At 45.9% G+C, this 20609-nt stretch overlaps 1 protein-coding gene across 1 annotated transcript in view; it reads left to right on the top strand.

Moving 5' to 3' along the window:
• The first annotated feature begins 1260 nt into the window (after nt 1–1260).
• The window catches only part of STPG2 (sperm tail PG-rich repeat containing 2), a 759671-nt gene continuing 740322 nt past the window's right edge, over nt 1261–20609 (top strand). Inside the window, exons 1-3 of the mRNA XM_075609709.1 lie at nt 1261–1445; nt 2383–2507; nt 13489–13598. Coding sequence (XP_075465824.1) covers nt 2402–2507; nt 13489–13598 — 216 coding nt within the window. The 5' untranslated portion in view covers nt 1261–1445; nt 2383–2401. The remainder of the gene's footprint in view (nt 1446–2382; nt 2508–13488; nt 13599–20609) is intronic.

A 20609-nucleotide genomic window follows, 5' to 3' on the forward strand; every position in this document is an offset into this window, starting at 1 on the left:
CCAACCCTGGTTTGTCTAGAGTGGAACCACGCTGTATTTAGCTCAGGGAACCTCCCGGTTACTGAGATAATGACTGTTTTTACTTCCCATGGTTCAGCACCAATTCGGAAAATCAAAATGACTGCCAAATCCCGCAGGCCAGTATGGGGCTGAAACGTCGTCAGAGACGGAACCTTGTAGCTTCCTAGTGAATGGCTACAGGCGGCAGCTTTGAAAATCTAGTAATTAACCTGCAACTAAAACAGCAAGTATCTCGAGAGCAGTTTCTCTCCAAAGGACTCTCTGGTTCGAATTCTATAAATAAAAATCAATATGTAAAATGGGCGGAATTGCTGCATTAAAATCTAATTCTCCATTTCCCTCCAAGTTTGACACAACATTCTGTATTATGGTTTTTATCAGAACTGCTGAGATTCAGCCCCAGTGTGTAGTTTCAAGTATTTCATTTTTTTTTGTTTAATATGAAATTGTATTTCACAATTTAAAATGAAAATGCATTTTGTGATTACACCGCCACAATACTGATTTTCTGTTTTGTAGCCTAGACAATTTTAGGATAGTTTATTTTTTTACTGGTGACCTGTATTTATAGAAATCCATAGTAGTTTATATTTAGGTGACTTTATTTAAATTACAATGTAATGACTAGGTTGCTATGGACCTAATTACACTTTTTTTTTTACTTTATGTTAACATTCATGGCAATTTATTGGCTCTAATTGAACTGTCCTGAATAGTAGCAGGATAAATTGTAGCATGATTGTGATAATAAACTGAAAGGATATTCATATCAGAACAATTATATTAATACATATTACATCACTTTGCTGGATTGGAAAATCATCTCAGGATCAGTGTGAGGTGATTTTTGGACATTTGGTTTTCTATGTTTAACATCTCTACCAGAAAGGGCAGCAACCCCAAGAGCACTGCGGGTTCTACTGTTAAACCAAGAAAAGGCCAGAATCATTGGTGAATAAAATGCAAACAGTTGCAAACGTCATTGTGGTGTCAGTGCAGTGTGCATAGTCTAATGTAGTCAATAGTCAGTATACAAACTCATAAAAACAGTCTCGGTGCAATATGCATGTTCTAATGTGCACAGTCATATTCATTGCAGTGTGCAGTGTCAGGGAACAGTCTCAGCTGCAATATGTGTAGTCTCATGTACCCTCTCAGCTGTAGTGTGTGCAGTCTCGACTGCAGTTCTCCATGCAGTCTGTGTGCAGAGTGCTGTGTGTTGGTCTCCATGGTGACGCGTCCCTGCACTGTGGGTGTGAGCGGCCTGTGTGTTATCTGCAGTGAGGGCAGGAGGCCGCATCAAACTATAACCTTCTCTGTCTCAGCTCTGCCGCTCCCCCCGCTGTGTCTGCATCTCTGTCGAGCTTGGGGAGTCCGGAGGCCGCAACTCAGCAACTACACAGGCAGCAGAGATAGAGATCTGTGTATGTATACTGACACTGACTCATATACACACACTGAAATACAGGGACACAGAAAAACTGATCTGCAAATAATATGCTGGAGATCTACATTTCTCTGCATATATACATATAATGTGTGCAGCTAACTCCTTGTGTATTTTGTATGGGCATAACACTTTTTGTGCATAAATAACTTGCTTGGAACTATTTGTGCCTACAGTGTATACTATAATGTGTGCATTCATCCTTGTTCTGTATGTATATCTTTACTTATATAGTGCCCACAGTGTACTCAGCTCTTTACAAAAAAGGGTACAGGGTATTATAATACAATATGTCTAACAAGCAAAATCAGGCAATAAGAAAGGAAACCCCTGCCCCAGAGAGTTTACAATCTAATCTGTATATGTAATACAAATGCAGCCACCAGTATTAGAACACTCACCTGGGAAATTCTGGGAGATTCTGGGCCAGTCTCACAGTAAATGCCTCAACATTTCTGTGAGATTCTTAATGGCCCATCAAATCAACACAGCGGGAGTCCCTGTAATCCCATTCAGTTGGACTGCAGGGACCCCTGCTGTGTTAATCCGATGGGCCATTAAGAATCTCACAGAAATGTTGAGGCATTTACTGTGAGACTGCCCCAGAATTTAAAAGGCAAGAGTTCTAATATTCGTGGCTGCATCTGTATGCGCATCTAACTTTTTTTTTTTAATGTATGTGCCGATTTAATGTGTTCAAATAGCTCTTGTTTGAATAAAGCATGTGTACTTTTGGCTTTTTAGTATTATGTGGCTCTGACTTTTTGTGCCTGTGTGTGTGGGGTGAGGAAGCCTATTTTCTTGGAATTCCGTTTAATTACCATTTGTGGACTTTTTTTTCCCTTCATTGTATTACAGTCCGCTTTCATTCCACCCATTGCTTGTTTGTAACTTTTTTCTTCTCTTCTGCTCAGTCATTATCTGGAAGCTGATATGTATGACCGGGCTCCTCGGACACTTACTGTCGGCCGGGACAGCACTCAGGCGAATGTGGGCCCAGGGTCCTACGACCTGCTCTCTGGGAAGACACTCAAATCAGGTGAGGACACGACAATACTTAAATAGCCACGTAAAAAGTAGTTTCCTGGAAGACCAAAATATTGCTGGGGCCAGGGTGACAGGTGGCATTTAATACTGCTTATTGGTGTTAATGTAAAAGACAGCCCCTCAATATATAACAAGCTACAAAAAAAAACATAAAAGCCTTCGTCAGGTGGAGGTTAGCCCCAACACTTTGTGTGATTTCTATTCATCTTTGCAAATAAATGTAACAATTATTTGGATTGCTTGTGTTTGAGACAAGTTTGTAGTGAGTGCGGAGGAGAGCCGTAGATTTATTTATGTTATTTCGGGCAGCAGGTCACTGCCTCTCTCCTTACCAGCACCATTGAAGATATTCCTGTTTAGAGGACCCAAGAGATTGATCGGGTGAGTGCATCAGTTCCTACATTACGTGGAAAGTACATAGATCTACAGGGGCGCAACCAGAAATTCATATTGAGCAGAGCAAAACTTTTACCTGCCGGCCATCGCTGCGTCGTGGTGGCGTCGCCATGATGACACAGCAATTTCATTGCTGTGGGGAAGAGCGCAGGGTCCGTGCATGATAATAGGAAATATAGTAAAATATTACATTCTTGGGGGGTGCAAATGCACCCTTGCATTGTGCTACTGTGTAGGCCTGTAAAATAACTTGACTGGGTAGGAAAAAGGCTGTAGGAGCTAAAGAACATGATAAACGAACAAACAATTGGCAATTATATTATATAGTAGGGCTCCCCTGGCCCCCCCCCCTCGTTATCTCCACTGCGGGGATGGTCGCGGGTGCCGCCGGAGGCAAGCGGCAGACCCGCTGGCGCTTAGGGAAGGTGGGGGCAGGGAGCGCTCCGGAGGCTCCGCGGCGACCCAAGCACTTAGGGCGCCGCCATTTTGAGAGTTGCACATGCGCAATGGATGTGACTAGCCCGTGGCCCTGACTAAGTCGCGCATGCGCAGGAGATAGAGGTGGAGGTAGAGAGAGGCTCCGAGTTGAAACTACAGGTCCCATGAGCCTCGGGGGCGGTCACCTGTTGCGCAATAGCCAATAGGGCTCTAGGATTCCTCTGGCTGACAGGATACAGACATCAGACTCAGACCACGTTAGGCAGTCGGGGCCAGGAGAGGCTAGGACAGAGGTGCAGAGGGAAAGTAGCCTCTTCACTAGGCCAGTAATAACCCTAAGCCCCAGATAGGCCCTGAGTCATATGCTGAGCTTGTGGCTGCTTTAGGGACAGAAAGAAAAGGATATGTATAACAAGGCGCCTGTGGTTAAAAGGATATATATCCAACCAGTAGAATAGCCTGGGATAGGCTCCAGACGTAGTGATGTGCTTAAAATAGAAGAAGGACACAATACATAGCGTGATACTGTTAGATAAGACGAAGGGGGGGGGGGGGGAGAACTACATATAGACACACAATATATAACTAATAAGTATCAGCTGAGATACAGGTGATTGCTAATTAAAACATTTAATATACATATATTAATATACAGGACATAGAAAAAATAAAAATAAAAAACTGGGTAAAAGGACAAATAATGCCGATGGACACACTGCTGCAATGGGTGAAATACCCACTCACCGGACGATAGATGTAAACAGGCGGTGGATAAATCTGAGAGTATCCCCTCTCTGCTGCTCAGACAGCTACTGCAACCGATCCGGTCTGTAGATGGAGCGTGGCACACGCCCGCCGGCGTGTGTGAGTAGAGCTTCTATCAGCTGGTATTGCAGGACATGCAGATAGGTTCAGAACGGCTACAGCAGATTCGCCTGATGTATAGGTAAAGCCGTCTGCCTGGAACAGCTGATTCGTCACCGGATCCGTTCGGGAAGGGGGGAAATCACCACAGTGCTGCAGTGGGAGTCCAAAGATGCCACCCTACGCGTTTCGAAAGCGTGCTGCTTTCTTCCTCAGGGGTTCTGTCATTGTGTCCATCATTGTCCATTATATATGAGTCCATAATTAAACCTAATTCACCTGGCAAGTATAGCACATGCGCAATGGGCTCTCAGTATAGTCAGTGAGTGCTCTGATTAAAGGAACATGCACTATATATACTTGATCATTCAAAAAAGTATGTTACTACATAGTAACTCTCAGCTGAAACGGATATTCTACAACAAACTTATATAAAGGAAACATAAAAAAAACAAACATAAAAAAAAAATATAGAAACTTTTTTTATAAAGTGACATTTGTATCAAATATGGACCAAATGGGGATAAGCCTATAAAAATGAGTGTTACATATACTTAGTGAATTATTAGATATTATTAATGTGTATAAAAAACATATGTGTGTGCAATACAATATAAGCTTAAAGGTGGGAATATATGTGAAGAAAACCAAATCTTTATAATGGTGCTCAGTCATGAGACTTATACCTCTATAAAACAATATAGTTTAAATGTGAAATATATATAAGAAACACTTACTGTGAATAATTAAACTTAATAATAGTTGTTCATAGATCAACTTGTGTGTGAAAATAAGACATATATGACATGATATAATCAATAAACAAGTTCTTAATATAACGAAATATACATATATTTATTTAAAAAACAGATAATGTCTATCTTTGCACCTAGAACCAGACTACAGATAATACTTTTCTTTATGTACCAGACTTCGATGCAATTTTACATAATAGACCCTATGGATCATATACCTTAATTGTTGCAAACCAAGTCATGCAAAGATTTAAAGAGCAAAATGGATACAGTACATCAAATATTAATTGACCAGAAAAGCTTTTAAATCGAAGTCAACGTTGAGGCCCAGTGGGGATAGAGTACGAAGTTCATAGATCCAAAAGGATTCTCTCCTCCCCAGTAGGCTCACAACGTTTCCTCCTCTCCAGTTAGGTGTAATGGTTTCTATCGCCAAACACTTAAGTCCTGTTGGATTTTGACCATGCACCTGAAGAAAATGATTTGATACGTTATGCGTAGTTAGCCCTCTTTTTATGTTGTACACATGTTCATATAGGCGTCGCTTGACCGGTCTAGTGGTCATGCCCACATACTGCAGACCGCAGGGACATTCAAGTAGATAAATGACGTATGTGCTTTTACATGTGATATAATTTTTAATATTATAATTTTTTGAAGTGTTATATGATGTAAAATTGGATTTTTTTACACTATATTTGCATGCAGTGCACCTATTACAAGGAAAATATCCTTTATGTGTGATGGTTTTATTTGGAATGCTTTGCATTGAGGGACAGCTCGGAGCCAGCTTCTGTCCTATATTGGGTGCTCGAGTAAATATAATCTGGGGATGTTCTGGCAATATACCCTCTAGTTCTTTATCTTTTTTAAAGAATAGGCCAATATTTCTTAAAGATTTTTTTTATATTGGGTGCCATTTGGTTGTATTGCGTTACAAACGCTAAATTCACAGATTTTGTTGTATTCTTATTTTTATATTTCAAAAGACTTGACCTCTTGCTTTAGGGACAGGCCCTAGGATAGGGAACCTGCCCCATTAGTGCTGCAGTAAAGTGAGGGACACAGCGGATGCTGCATACCCTGAATAGGGGTCTGGGACCACCCCCCTCAATCCAAGTAGACTGCCCCAAGGTGGGATCACCCCAGAGGACAGCCTTCCACGTGGGGATCACGACGCTGGATCGCGGATCCATTCTGATTGCTGTTGGAGTGACCGGGTGCTGGAGTGCCCGGCAAGTAACCTTACAACAAGTGCACCAACTGTAACATTCTCACACTAGTGGGCCGCGCGGTCACAACACACTTGGGGGTTTGGGTGTGGGCCATTGGGAAATCTTGAAGGACTGGGAGTCTCATTGGACATGGTGTGGGGTACACGGTGGTGGGATACAGCCCTGAGAGGTGTGTGGGTAGTTGTATTCTTAGTGAGCAAGGATATGCTATATCTTTATGCATATTAGAGTGATAAGATTATCGTTATATTTTACTGCGTGTGTATTCATTGGTTGGGTCCTGTGAGGGGCTTTTGCCACTTTGGTGGGATCCCTCCCAGGTGGAGGCGCTGCACTTAGTTATAAATATATATTGCCCAGGCTCCCCATGGCGGAGGCTCAGGCCCTGCGAGCCTAAAGGTTTAAGAGCAGCATCAGTAGCTTCAGTGTTCAGGAGGAAACAGTGATACAATATATATATTTACTTGCTATATGAGGAACATATGCAGTTTTTGACATAGTTATTTGGGAATTTAGGAAGTTTTTGTGAATGGTTCATGTAAGCATGTTATTTGTTAGTTCTGTGCATGTATAATTATTGTATGTACCTTTTTCTGCATGTGGAAAAGTGACTTCTATGGCGCCTGGGTGAAAAATTGAAAATGACCTAATAATCAGCCAAACCCGTTCCGAAGGTGATTCCTCCAGTTGAATCCTCTATAGATATCTTCAAACTGCAGCTATGCACACCCGGTATGATCCTAATGCATCGGGAGATAGGAAAAACAGGACATCTTGCAATGGTGTATTACCCTTGACAATGATCAGAGGTGGACAATGGCGGAGGCGTTCAAAACCATAGGTTTAATAAAGATAAAACAATAAAAAGATTGCCACAGCAATCTAAAAATGCAAAAATAAAACAATCTAAATGGATGGCACCATGAATATATATAGGTTCCTCCGCCATTGGGAAAAATTGAAATCCTACTTACGACATGTCTGTAGGACTTGCGCCTTGTAGGTAGCACTCTTGGAATGTTTTTTTTCCCTCCCTGGTTGTAAGCTCGATACAGCTGTCAGTGTCTCAGGTGGGCTGCGCAGTTCCGACTCCGCCGACTCGTCACTGCCCAGCCTTCTCCGATAACATCACTTACAGCTGGTCGTCGGTTACGGGATCCCTCTGGTGCACAGTGATGACCCACACCCAGAACACAACCAGCTGATTTGTGGGGTGGTCTTTGACTGTCCTATCTGTAACTGCTCCGAGTCTGCAGTGGCAATCTTTTTATTGTCTTATCGTTATTAAATCTAATGTTTTTGAACGCCTCCACCATTGTTCACCACTGATCATTATCAAGGGTAATACACCATTGCAGGATGTCCTGTTTTTCCCATCTCCCCTATGCATGAGGATCATACCGGGTGTGCATTGCTGCACTTTCGAGGGAACCTATAGAGGATTCAACTGGAGGAATCACCTTCGGAACGGATTTGGGTGATTATTAGGTTAATTCCAATTTTTCACCCAGGCGCCATAGAAGTCTCTTTTCCCCAATAGACTTATCTGGTTGTAAGAGAACCAGCGAGACTTTTTAGGCAGGAGCTGGACTTTATGTACATTGGGACCTCATTGTTATTTTTATCATGTTTAATATTTGTGCACATTCACCAATATTATCAATTGCTTATTCATTTGTATAATTTCACTGTTCGTGTCTCTTGTCAATAGTGCTTGTTGTACTAATCATTTTTTGCTTTTTCTGCGTGTAGCACACTTTTAAATATAGGCTGTACAGTATATGTACATTTCTTGCACATCTGTTGATATTACTAGAGCACAATGCCCGCTTGAATAAAATCTATTATTTTTCCTGCTTATGATCAAGTGAACGTAAGGTTTCTGAGATGGAATTAATTCATGTTTCAACTATTCAACATGTGATACACATCACAACAGATAATGCACAAACTAGACTGTACTATTGTTTCATATTGAATTGATTGGGGAAATGACTATAATCATTCCCGCTGCAGCACATCAACTGATTTTCCACTGCCTTATTTTGTAAAGATAGCTGGGGGAAAAAACCTGTGTAGAAATATAAAACGCTTATGAAGGTTTGCATAAAATATAAACAGGGCTCTCTATACATTGCTATGTGGTTAAATAGTAGAATACAGTTATAATAGCCATATTAATCAAGGACAAGCTTGGATTACTGGAAAGTTATAATGCCCTTCAACACCTTGGCAGCAAATTTTAGATTTCACTGCAAATGTGCTCTGGCATTTGTGGTCCAAAATGAAAATGTGTAGGTATACTATAGTGGTACTCAAACTTTGGAGGCCTCACACGTGTGTTAGAGTGGGGTAAAACGTGACTTGGTTTAATGCTAAATTTCAGAGGAGCACCATCAAAGGAGCTGCTACATGTGCCAGCATTCAAAGGAAGAATCGAACGTCCACTTCTCTTTCCCTCAAACACCGTCCCTGCTTGCCCCCTGCTCAACAAAGCTCCTGTTTGTCCTCTTGTTGCTTTTACATAGAGACAACCTTATACACAGAGCTTACTGACAATGTACAATTCAATGAACTGTATACACAGTGTAAGGATAGGAACACCAAACATGTCCTATAGAGTGTACAGTGTACACCTATAGAGTGTGCAGTGATAGGAGATTTACACAGACAGCAGTAACATATGCATGCACATGTAAATGAATTATATGAAGGATCTAAGTGCAGCTAGTCTGTTTGGTGAGAGAGCGTGACATAGATGTAGACATTAGCAAACATTAATTTGCTCCAAAAATGCTTTCTTTAAAATGTGGATTATCGCTTAAGCCTTAAAGACAGAAGTTTGCTAAACATTGACAGGAGACAGTAAGAGACAGAGACTCGTGTGGCAAAAAGAAATCGGGACTTATCTGAGGCTGGGGAGTACAGGCAAGTTAGAGCTATACTGTAAGAAGAGTTCAGAACTAAGGAGTTTAAGGCCTTTTAGAAGAGTGTCATTTTGCGATGAAAGTGACATTGAAATGAACTGCCATTTATTCCATTTTAAAATTCACATTTTTGGGGTGCTCTTTCAGCAAACATTGCTACTGATGTTTTCCTTTTTTTTTTTGTAGTGGCACTCCAGAGAAATCTGCGTGCAAACTTTTGATGACTGTTAAAAATCACTGCTGCCAACTTAGGCTGTGATTATACCAAAAATCGCCCGTGGTGTCTTCTGTAGAGACACCACACCGCTCAAAAACAAGTGTTATACATCCCTGAAAACTGCTTATACCAAATTCTACTGCAAAGCAGGAGACATTTTAGGAGATGGGCAAATTTGTTTTCAAGCAGCGACAGCCACGTCACATGACGCAGTCGTACAATCACAGTGAAGTTCAGTGCACCAATCATGTTGCTCCAAAATCTAACCAATGAAAATCCTAGAAACAATTTAGCTCAGGATTTCATACAAAATACAGTTTTCCTTTATTGAAAAGCCATATACAGTGGTGTGAAAAAGAAAGTACATCCTCTTTGAATTCTTTGGTTTTACATATCAGGACATAATAACAATCAACTGTTCCTTAGCAGGTCTTAAAATTAGGCAAATACAACCTCAGATGAACAACAACACATGACATATTACACCGTGTCATGATTTATTTAACAAAAATAAAGTCAAAATGGAGAAGCCATGCGTAAAAAACTAAGTACACCTTATGATTCAATAGCTTGTAGAACCACATTTAGCAGCAATAACGTGAAGTAATCGTTTTCTGTATGACTTTATCAGTCTGTCACATCGTTGTGGAGGAATTTTGGCCCACTCTACTTTACAACGTTGCTTCAGTTCATTGAGGTTTGTGGGCATTTGTTTATGCACAGCTCTCTTAAGGTCCAGCCACAGCATTTCAATCGGGTTGAGGTCTGGACTTTGACTCGGCCATTGCAACACCTCGATTCTTTTCTTTTTCAGCGCTTCTGTTGTAGATTTGCATGTGTGCTTGGGATCGTTGTCCTGTTGCATGACACAATTTCGGCCAAGCTTTAACTGTCGGACAGATGGCCTCACATTTGACTCTAGAATACTTTGGTATACAGAGGAGTTCATGGTCAACTCAATGACTGCAAGGTTCCCAGGTCCTGTGGCTGCAAAACAAGCCCAAATCATCACCCCTCCACCACCGTGCTTGACAGTTGGTATGAGGTGTTTGTGCTGATATGCTGTGTTTGGTTTTCGCCAAATGTGGCGCTGTGCATTATGGCCAAATATTTCCACTTTGGTCTCATCTGTCCAAAGGACATTGTTCCAGAAGTCTTGTGGTTTGTTCAGATGCAACTTTGCAAACCTAACCCGTGCTGCCATGTTCTTTTTAGAGAGAAGAGGCTTTCTCTTGGCAACCCTTCCAAACAAACCATACTTGTTCAGTCTATTTCTAATTGTACTGTCATGAACTTTAACATTTAACATGCTAACTGAGGCCTGTAGTGTCTGAGATGTACAGTAACTCTTGCGTTTTTGAAGTGAAACTTCTTTAGTGGCACCTATTCTGATGTGGTAAAACGGGAGAGATGGGGGACGAAATGTGAAACGGAAGTGACGTCACGGCTCCCCCACCTCCCCCCACCCCACATGCCTGCTGTGACATGCGGCGACGATAGCCACCGGCGCCGCTCCTAATGGCTGCCGCTCCCCCCACACACCCGCTGTGACATGTCGCCGCCGGCCCGCTCCTAACGGCCGCCGTTAACCCCACACATCCGCTGCCATGGGTATACAAAGATGGCTGGCGCAGAGCTTCCGGTGCTGCGGGTGTGGGTGTAGTTAGATGGCGGAAGCAACGCAAGTCTTCCGGCTGTGAGAGGAGGAGCCGCTGCTCAGCCTCTCTACCTCCGCTTCCCCTTCCCTGTGTCCTGCTGAGCGCCGCCGGGGCCGGAGGAGGAGAGGAGCCCTGAGATAATGGAGGGTAACCGGGACGGCCGCCAATTCTCCCCACACGCCCGCTGCGCTGTCAGCATATGCCAGCGACGTGCCCTGTCGCCTCACATGGCTCCTGCTCCAGTAACGCGGGAAGTGGGGGGCTTCAGCGCGCCGCTTCCCACGCAGCACTGCCAGAGGGGGGCCTCTTAAGCACAGGGGGGGGAGAGAGAGTCAGGAGACACAGCCAGAGCCCCCGCGTGTCCGCAGCTCGGGGGAGGGTCTTGGGGGGAGATGGGAGTCAGGAGAGAGGGGGCAGGACACAGAAAGAGAGACACACATACACTCACAGACATAGACATACACATACACACACTGACAGACAGACATACACATACACACACTGACTGACACATACACACACACACTGACTGACACACATATACACACACTGACTGACACACATACACACACACACTGACTGACATACACACACTGACTGACTGACATACACACACTGACTGACTGACTGACACACACACACACACACACACACACACACACACAACACACACACACACACACACACACACACACACACACACACACACACACACACACACACACACACACACACACACACACACACACACACACACTGACTGACACACATACGCACACACTGACTGACACACATACACACACACACACTGACTGTCACACATATATACACACACACACACACTGACTGACACACATACACACACTGACTCACACATACATACACATACACACACTGACTGACACACACACACACTGACTGACACACACACACACGCACACTGACTGACACACATACGCGCACACTGACACACATACGCACGCACACTGACTGACACACGCACGCACATTGACTGACACACGCACGCACACTGACTGACACGCACGCACTGACACACACACACACACACTGACTGACACACACACACTGACTGACACACGCACGCACACTGACTGACACACGCACACTGACTGACACACACATACACGCACACTGACACACATACGCACGCACACTGACACACATACGCACGCACACTGACTGACACACGCACGCACATTGACTGACACACACGTACGCACGCACACTGACTGACACACGCACGCACTGACACACACAAATACACACACACACACACTGACTGACACACATACACACACACACACTGACTGACACACATACACTGACTGATACACACACAGTCACATGCACACGCAGTCACACACACACACACACACACACACACACACACACACACACACACACACACACACACACACACACACACACACACACACACACACACACACACACACACACACACACGGAATTCACTCTTATTGCAAATACAGGGGATGTGTGCCAAGCATGCACTTTCTAAGTCCAAATTTTTGTCAATGAAATTGTATTTTGATTTTTAATTAAAACATCACAAACACAAATACAATTTCTGTGACAAAAGTCAAAGAAGTTTCACTTACTATGCGCGTGCACAACACACACAGCTTTTTTTTGCAATTTCTCTGAGCATTGCACGGTCTTACCTTGTGGTGAATTTGCTGGGATGTCCACTCCTGGGAAACCTACAGAAGCAGTAAGGGTATACTTAGTTTATCACACATAGCTTCTCCATTTTGGCTTTTTTTGTTGTTAAATAAACCATGACACGGTGTAATATGTCATGTGTTGTTTTTAATCTGAGGTTGTATTTACCTAATTTTAAGACCTGCTAAGGAACAGATGATTGTTATTATGTCCTGATATGTAAAACCATAGAATTCAAAGAGGGTGTACTTTCTTTTTCACACAACTGTATACCTTTAAGAACACACCATACACATTGAAGAACATATCATACACATTGAAGAACACAGATAATTATTGACTGACTTAATTAATTATTTTTTAAAAAAAAGTATTAAATGACATTCATTATTTTATTAATAATTAGTCAATCACTATTATGGACAAATCTTCAATTGAAGAATTCATTGGATTGGTGTTGGAAAGGCATGCGTTGTGGTAAAGGAAGTGACATCTGAGCATGTCTCCCCTGCAGTCGCTTGCTAAATCTCTTGTACATGTGCACATGTTGCTCTGCAGCGTCGCTACTTATGAAGCCACAGATAAGCGCTGCTGCACTGAAGCTCTTGGTATAATTACAGCCATACACAGAAGCAATAGCAGCAGTCAACATGACTTATACTGTTCTCTAGATATTTTTTTTGTATTACTATATTGTCTTGTTGGTGTCCGACACAGATTAACAGTAAGGTTTAATTGCCATTCTTTTTTCATTTGCATCTGCCTTTGTTTTTATATAGGTGGCTATGCTCCCTTTTTATCCAAGTCAAAACGAGATTTCGCTTTCAATATCCAACAGACTGTTGCTGCTGTTCCAGGGCCAGGACACTATGATGTTTTCAAAATAAAGGTAAACATAAATTATGGTTCAAACTTTACTTATTCAAATCAGAATGGAGATTAAAAGGAAACTTTCAAAGCAATGGAAGTGGGACCCTGTATATCAGGGCTCTTCGGGCCCCCAAATGGTTTGCAAGCGGCCCATTCTAATTTCATTGCAATTGCTGAGTTAGGCTGAGAACTCGCTGCGGTCGGCGGTGCATGCGGCCGCGTGCGCGTCACTCACCTGCCCATGATGTCCTCCCGAGCCGGCCCCAGTCCCTCTTCACTGCACGGCTCACTACGCGCTGTGACGCGTCAGCCGCCAGGGGATGCTAGAGGATTGTGATCTCGAGCGGTGACGTGGTGCGCTGGTGAGCCTATCAGCACCGGGGGCTGGAGCTGTCAGAGCTTCCCCCACCTCCAAAAGGTAGGGGGGGGGGAAGTGTGTGTATGTATGTGTGTGTATGTATGTGTATATGTGTATATACTGTGTAGCCCTGCTTCCTATCGAACACAGACCACTACCATGTGCTATATAACCTGTAGGCTCACAGGGCCTAAGCCTCTGCCACGGAGAGCCTGGGGTGCTCACAATACTTATGACTCGGTGCAGCGCCTCCACCTGCGATAGCTTCCGCCCTAGGGGAAGTGGGTCTTCGCAGGAACTTATGTACATGAACACACACACGCACAGCAATACCGTAACCAATATGTTTTACTTATAGCAACCAGCAACGTAATCACAGGTGCCCCTCTCTAGAGGAGACACTACTACCAGCGTCCTTGAACGCTCACTCTCCCTCTCCCTCCACCGGGAGATCCCACCCCGTGTCCAGTCCCCTCATGGAATACGTTCCCCACCCCCCCTCAAGTGAGTCAGTGGATGTATAAGTGTGTGACTGCGCAGCCACCGTGTCCCGGAGTGAGAATGGTACCGTTGGTGCACTTGACGTTTACCTGCCGGGCACTCCTGTACCTGGTTCTGCAACTATCTTCACAAAGGATCGGCGAGGGCGTAGATGACGTCACCCGTAGGTGTCCGGGGCGATCCCACCCAGACACGCTGCTACTTAGTAGCGGGGCCTGGTCCCAGGCCTCCCGCGGATTTAGCACTGTCCTGGTAGAATTCGTAGCACAGTAAGGGGGATACGGAACCTGACTAGGGCCAGTCCCTAGCTCCGCTGCACGCTACTGGGGCTCAGGGTCTAACTGGGCCTGGGGCATGCAGCCTAGGTAGGGGCGGCTGCCTCCCTACACCGGAGCTCCTTCTCCTTCCTCCGACAGCTAGCTCTGACTCCTCGTGCACCCCACCACTTCCTTTTCCTCCCTAATCTCGTACTTGATTGGTTCTGGCGCATCACGGGGGAAACGCGGGGGCTGCTGGGACCCTTAGTCCCCTAACTCCCATCCTCCCCGAGCTCTCCTCCTTTACGGGCTTTTGTCCCTGCCCTGCGCATGCGTAACCTCCGGCCGGACCAAGTCTGCGCTGGCGCCAACCTAACATGGCGGCTCCCTCTGCGCGGAACCTCCATTATCGGAGCGTTCCCTAGGTGCACATCCCCCACCTCCACAACCAATGGGGGGGGGGGGGGGGAAACGGGGTCCCGGCTACATCCTCCCCCCTGTGGATTCCAACGGCCCTGCTTGGACAATACCTTTAAACTGGTACAACATTTATATAATGAAAAATTGCATAACACACGACATATCACTCTCTTAAATCAGATTGTACATTTCGCTAAACATCACAATTACTGATTGCACGCGGCTGCGGGCCCCCTGCTGAGCCTCATAGTGGGGTGCCCCAAACTGATCGTAGGCCGTCCTCATGGGAGGTTGCCCGTTCCTTTGGCTTCGCCTTAACGATTGTTCGGTCACTCCCTTGGGGAAGTGACTATTTTGGTCTTGAATCTCGAGTTCTTCCCTTGAGGGGGTTATAGTCTCTAAATTATCCTGACTCGGTGCAAAACACAGGCTTAGTGGGTCCAGTGACGAATTTTCCGGAGCCACCCCCTGGGGTGAATGCTCCCCGCGCCCTTTAGCTGTAGCTCCGCCGGTAGGTACGCGCTGTTGAGGGCCCCTTTGAGAGGTTCCCTCTTGTGGATCTTCCCGAACGGTTGAGTTCCCTGGCATGTCATCTTCCAATGTCCCTTCCCCATCCAACGAGGATGCAGGCCACTCCAAATCCCCCTCCTCCACTCGGGGAATAGGGAGCAAATGATTCCGGTGCCATGTCTTCACCCGACTCTCCGAGTCCTTGATGCGGTAGACCGGAAAGCCGGGCATTTGTGAGGCTACCTCGTACACTCCCTCCCTCCATCGGTCAGCCAATTTATGTTTTCCCGGCACTCCCAGGTTACGGAGGAGCACTGCGTCACCGGGTTTAATGTCTCTGTGTTTAATTTTGTGATCGTACCGCCGTTTATTCCCGGCGTTCAATTTTTCAGTAGATTTCTCAGCTTGTAAGTAGGCCCGCTGCAGATTCTCTTGCAATCGCTGTACATATCGGAAATGAGTAGTGTTATGTACCCCATCGGTGGAGACTCTCAATCGTATATCCACCGGCAGTCGCGCTTCTCGTCCAAACATGAGGAAGTACGGAGAGAATCTCGTGGAGTCATGTCGCATGCAATTGTAGGCATGCGCTAGCGTTTCCACGTGTCGACTCCATTCAGTCTTTTCCACCCCCATTAAGGTGCCTAGCATGTCCAATAACGTGCGGTTGAACCGTTCCGGCAATGCATCCCCTTCGGGGTGGTAGGGGGTAGTTCGAGACTTAGCGATGTGCAAGATTTTAAGCAGTTCTTTTATTAAGTTGCTTTCAAAGTCTCTTCCCTGATCGGAATGAAGTCGTTGATGGAGCCCGTAATGCATAAAGTACTTTTCCCAGAGCACCTTGGCCACCGTAATGGCTTTCTGATCTTTGGTCGGGAAGGCCTCGGCGTAGCGGGTGTAATGATCCGTGATTACCCGCACATTGCCTATGCCGCGGCTGTCAGGTTCAATGCATAGGAAGTCCATACACACTAAGTCCATAGGCCCTGTGCTTTTTAAGTGGCCCATTGGGGCGGCCCTAGTGGGCAATGTCTTTCGCTGAATACACCGCACACACCATCGACAGTGATGCTCTACTGCTTCTCTCATTTTGGGCCAGAAAAATCGATCTCTCACTAGGCCGAAAGTCTTGTCAACTCCCAAATGACCATGTTCATCGTGTAGAGCCCTCAGTACCAAGTACTGTAGTCTTTTGGGTAGTACTAGTTGTCTCCTATTTGGGTGGTTATGATACTCTACCACTCTGTAAAGCAGATTTTCTTTTAGTTCGAACTTGTCGGCTTCCCGCATTAGTATACCTCCTACATCCCCCGGAGCTTGTCTGAGGAGGGCCGGGCGATTTTGCCGGATACCATATCTTTCCAGGCTATGATCTTGTCTGGAGTAACGTGCATGCCGCTGGGATCCCGATAAGCCTCCGGTATAGCGTTGGATGTGCACCCTAGAGAGTCAGCCACCCTTAATTCTGAGAATGCCACTTGATCATTGACTATGGCAGCGGTACAACATAGCGCTCTTATTCCGGGTCCCGGGATTTCTTCCCATTGGTCTTCATCGGGGGTAGTGGCCTAGACAGGGCGTCAGCTCCAATATTCAAGGGCCTGGGCTTATATTTCAGGGTGAAATTGTAATTGAACAGGGCAGCCAACCAGCGATGGCCGTCCGCGTCGAGTTTGGCTGAGGTCATAATATAGGTAAGTGGATTGTTGTCGGTCCGCACCTAGAATGACACACCATACAAATAATCACGAAGCTTGTCGACAATGGCCCACTTGAGGGCCAAGAATTCCAGTTTGTGCACGGGGTAGTTCTGTTCACTGACAGTAAGGCTGCAGCTGATATAAGCTACGGGTCATAGTTCCTCTGGATATTTTTGATGTAACACCGCCCCTAGTCCATGCAGACTAGCATCCACATGTAAGATATATGGTTGTTCGGATTTGCATAGACCAACACGGGAGCAGCGGTTAAATTCTGTTTTAGGTCCTGGAAGGCTTGTTCGCACTCTGTCGTCCATTTGTCCCCGAAGGGTTGTCGGGCAGGCGTCGCCTCCCGGCCGGTGTCTTCCGAATATATCTTGAGGAGGCCATTGAGGGCTTTGGCCCGTCGGGAGTACCCCTACACAAACCTGCGATAATATCCGCAGAACCCCAGGAACGATCGCAACTCCCCTACATTGTCAGGTCAGGGCCAGTTGACGACGGCTTCTATTTTGGCTGGATCTGTGGTGATTCCCTCAGCGGACACTATGTGTCCCACGTAAGTCACCGATGTCCGGCAGAAATGGCATTTATCTAAAGAGAGCTTAAGTCCTTCTTGAGCTAATCGGTCAAGTACCTTCAGGAGTCGAGCCTCATGTTCCTCCAGGGTCTTCCGAAAGACTATGATATCATCCAAATACACGAGACATTCTCGGGGGTTCAGGTCCCCTAAAGTCTTCTCCATTAGGTGCTGGAAGGTGGCGGCGGCACCACATATGCCTTGGGGCATACAGGTGAATTGGTAGAACCCCAAGCGGCAAATGAACGCCGTTTTCTCTTGGTCCTCATGACTCATAGGTACCTGATAGTACCCGGACCGTAGGTCCAACACACTGAACCATTTGCTTCCATGTAGAGCGTCCAGGATTTCTTCTATGCGGGGAAGCATGTGCTATATATAGCACAGACCACTACCATGTGCTATATAACCTGTAGGCTCACAGGGCCTAAGCCTCTGCCACGGAGAGCCTGGGGTGCTCACAATACTTATGACTCGGTGCAGCGCCTCCACCTGCGATAGCTTCCGCCCTAGGGGAAGTGGGTCTTCGCAGGAACTTATGTACATGAACACACACACACACAGCAATACCGTAACCAATATGTTTTACTTATAGCAACCAGCAACGTAATCACAGGTGCCCCTCTCTAGAGGAGACACTACTACCAGCGTCCTTGAACGCTCACTCTCCCTCTCCCTCCACCGGGAGATCCCACCCCGTGTCCAGTCCCCTCTTGGAATACATTCCCCACCCCCCCTCAAGTGAGTCAGTGGGTGTATAAGTGTGTGACTGCGCAGCCACCGTGTCCCGGAGTGAGAATGGTACCGTTGGTGCACTTGACGTTTACTTGCCGGGCACTCCTGTATCCGGTTCTGCAACTATCTTCACAAAGGATCGGCGAGGGCGTAGATGACGTCACCCGTAGGTGTCCGGGGCGATCCCAACCAGACATGCTGCTACTTAGTAGCGGGGCCTGGTCCCAGGCCTCCCGCGGATTTAGCACTGTCCTGGTAGAATTCGTAGCACAGTAAGGGGGATACGGAACCTGACTAGGGCCAGTCCCTAGCTCCGCTGCACGCTACTGGGGCTCAGGGTCTAACTGGGCCTGGGGCATGCGGCGTAGGTCGGTGCGGCTGCCTCCTTACACCGGAGCTCCTTCTCCTTCCTCCGACAGCTAGCTCTTAATCCTTGTGCACCCCACCACTTCCTTTTCCTCCCTAATCTCGTACCTGATTGGTTCTGGCGCGTCACGGGGGAAACGCGGGGGCTGCTGGGACCCTTAGTCCCCTATCTCCCCTCCTCCCCGAGCTCTCCTCCTTCGCGGGCTTTTGTCTCTGCGCTGAGCATGTGCAACCTCCGGCCGGACCAAGTCTGCACTGGCGCCAACCTAACATGGCGGCTCCCTCTGTGCGGAACCTCCATTATCGGAGCATTCCCTAGGTGCACATCCCCCACCCCCACAACCAATTGGGGGGGGGGAAAACGGGGTCCCGGCTACAACTGTATATATGTGTGTGTGTTGTGTGTTTTTCGCACAGCCCCGGGGGAAAGGGGGGAGGACTTTACAGCACTTTACAGCCCAATCAATCTGCCCCCTTGTATCACCCCCACCCGTCTCCTCCCGGACCCACCCCCCCTCCTCCCGGAACAACACCCCCCCCTCCTCCCTCTCCTGCAGACCCACAACCTCCGCCACCCGGGACCCACCACCCCTCTCCCCGGGCTTAATGGCTCCCCGACCCGTTTTGGCCACACCCCAAAAAAGTTCACTGCAGACCGCAGATCGCGGTGCAGTGACTTGCACACGTCGCCAGCAAGCAAGGCGGCTGTGCGGCCGTGCGGGCGCGTGCAGCGGGGCCTTGGCCTAAAGTGCAATTTTCCTACTGAAACGTATTTTTCAGTTAAGATAATGAAAATGTGTGATGCTGCAGTCCAAGCTGCCTTTTTTTTTTACATTTTTGGATTTCCCCCCCTTTAATATGTGCATCAATACAATCCACACAATGATAAGTAATTATCTAAATTGCTGATCAATCCATTCTCCTGTGATCGATCTGCGAAGATTTGGCTCTGGGGGTCACTAAATGACTGCAGAGGATTATTCAGCAGTCAGTAGAATGCATTTGCATATTAATATGACAAGTTCTGTGAGGAAGATCATGTGACCAGGCAGTCACTAGATACAATTGAGCTGTGCACTGCTAGAGAGGGCGGGGCTCAAAGGGGTGTGCCAGAGCCTGTTTCAGAAGAGGAAGGCGATTTGACTTTGTAAATGGTTGCTATAGAAACAAAAAAGGCTTGTTAAATTATAATACTTTAAAAATATCATTCAGAGTTTAAAAAAAAAAATGCTACAAGTATTTTCTCATTGTACAGAACTGATTTATAAAAAAACCCCCACACATGTAGGATATTGTTTGGTCTGCAGCTTTAACATGTTCATACAGTAATATTTTTGTTGAAGTATAATGGATCTATTACATGACATTATTCTTCCTGCTCTCCTGCTTTTATACATTTTATCTCATCCAGCCCCTTTTAAAAAGGTCCTGCTGTATGTAACATACTGTACTTCTAATGCCTAGGAACAAAAAAAAGTGCAATATAGAAAATATTTAGCATTTTTGTAAAAGAACAAATATGTAGGTTATTGAGAGGGGCATGTATACAGTAATATGTTTTTGCATTCTAAAAACCCATCAAAAGATAGCTGTACAATGTTGA

Source organism: Ascaphus truei, chromosome 1 (assembly GCF_040206685.1).
Source record: "Ascaphus truei isolate aAscTru1 chromosome 1, aAscTru1.hap1, whole genome shotgun sequence".
NCBI lineage: Eukaryota > Metazoa > Chordata > Amphibia > Anura > Ascaphidae > Ascaphus > Ascaphus truei.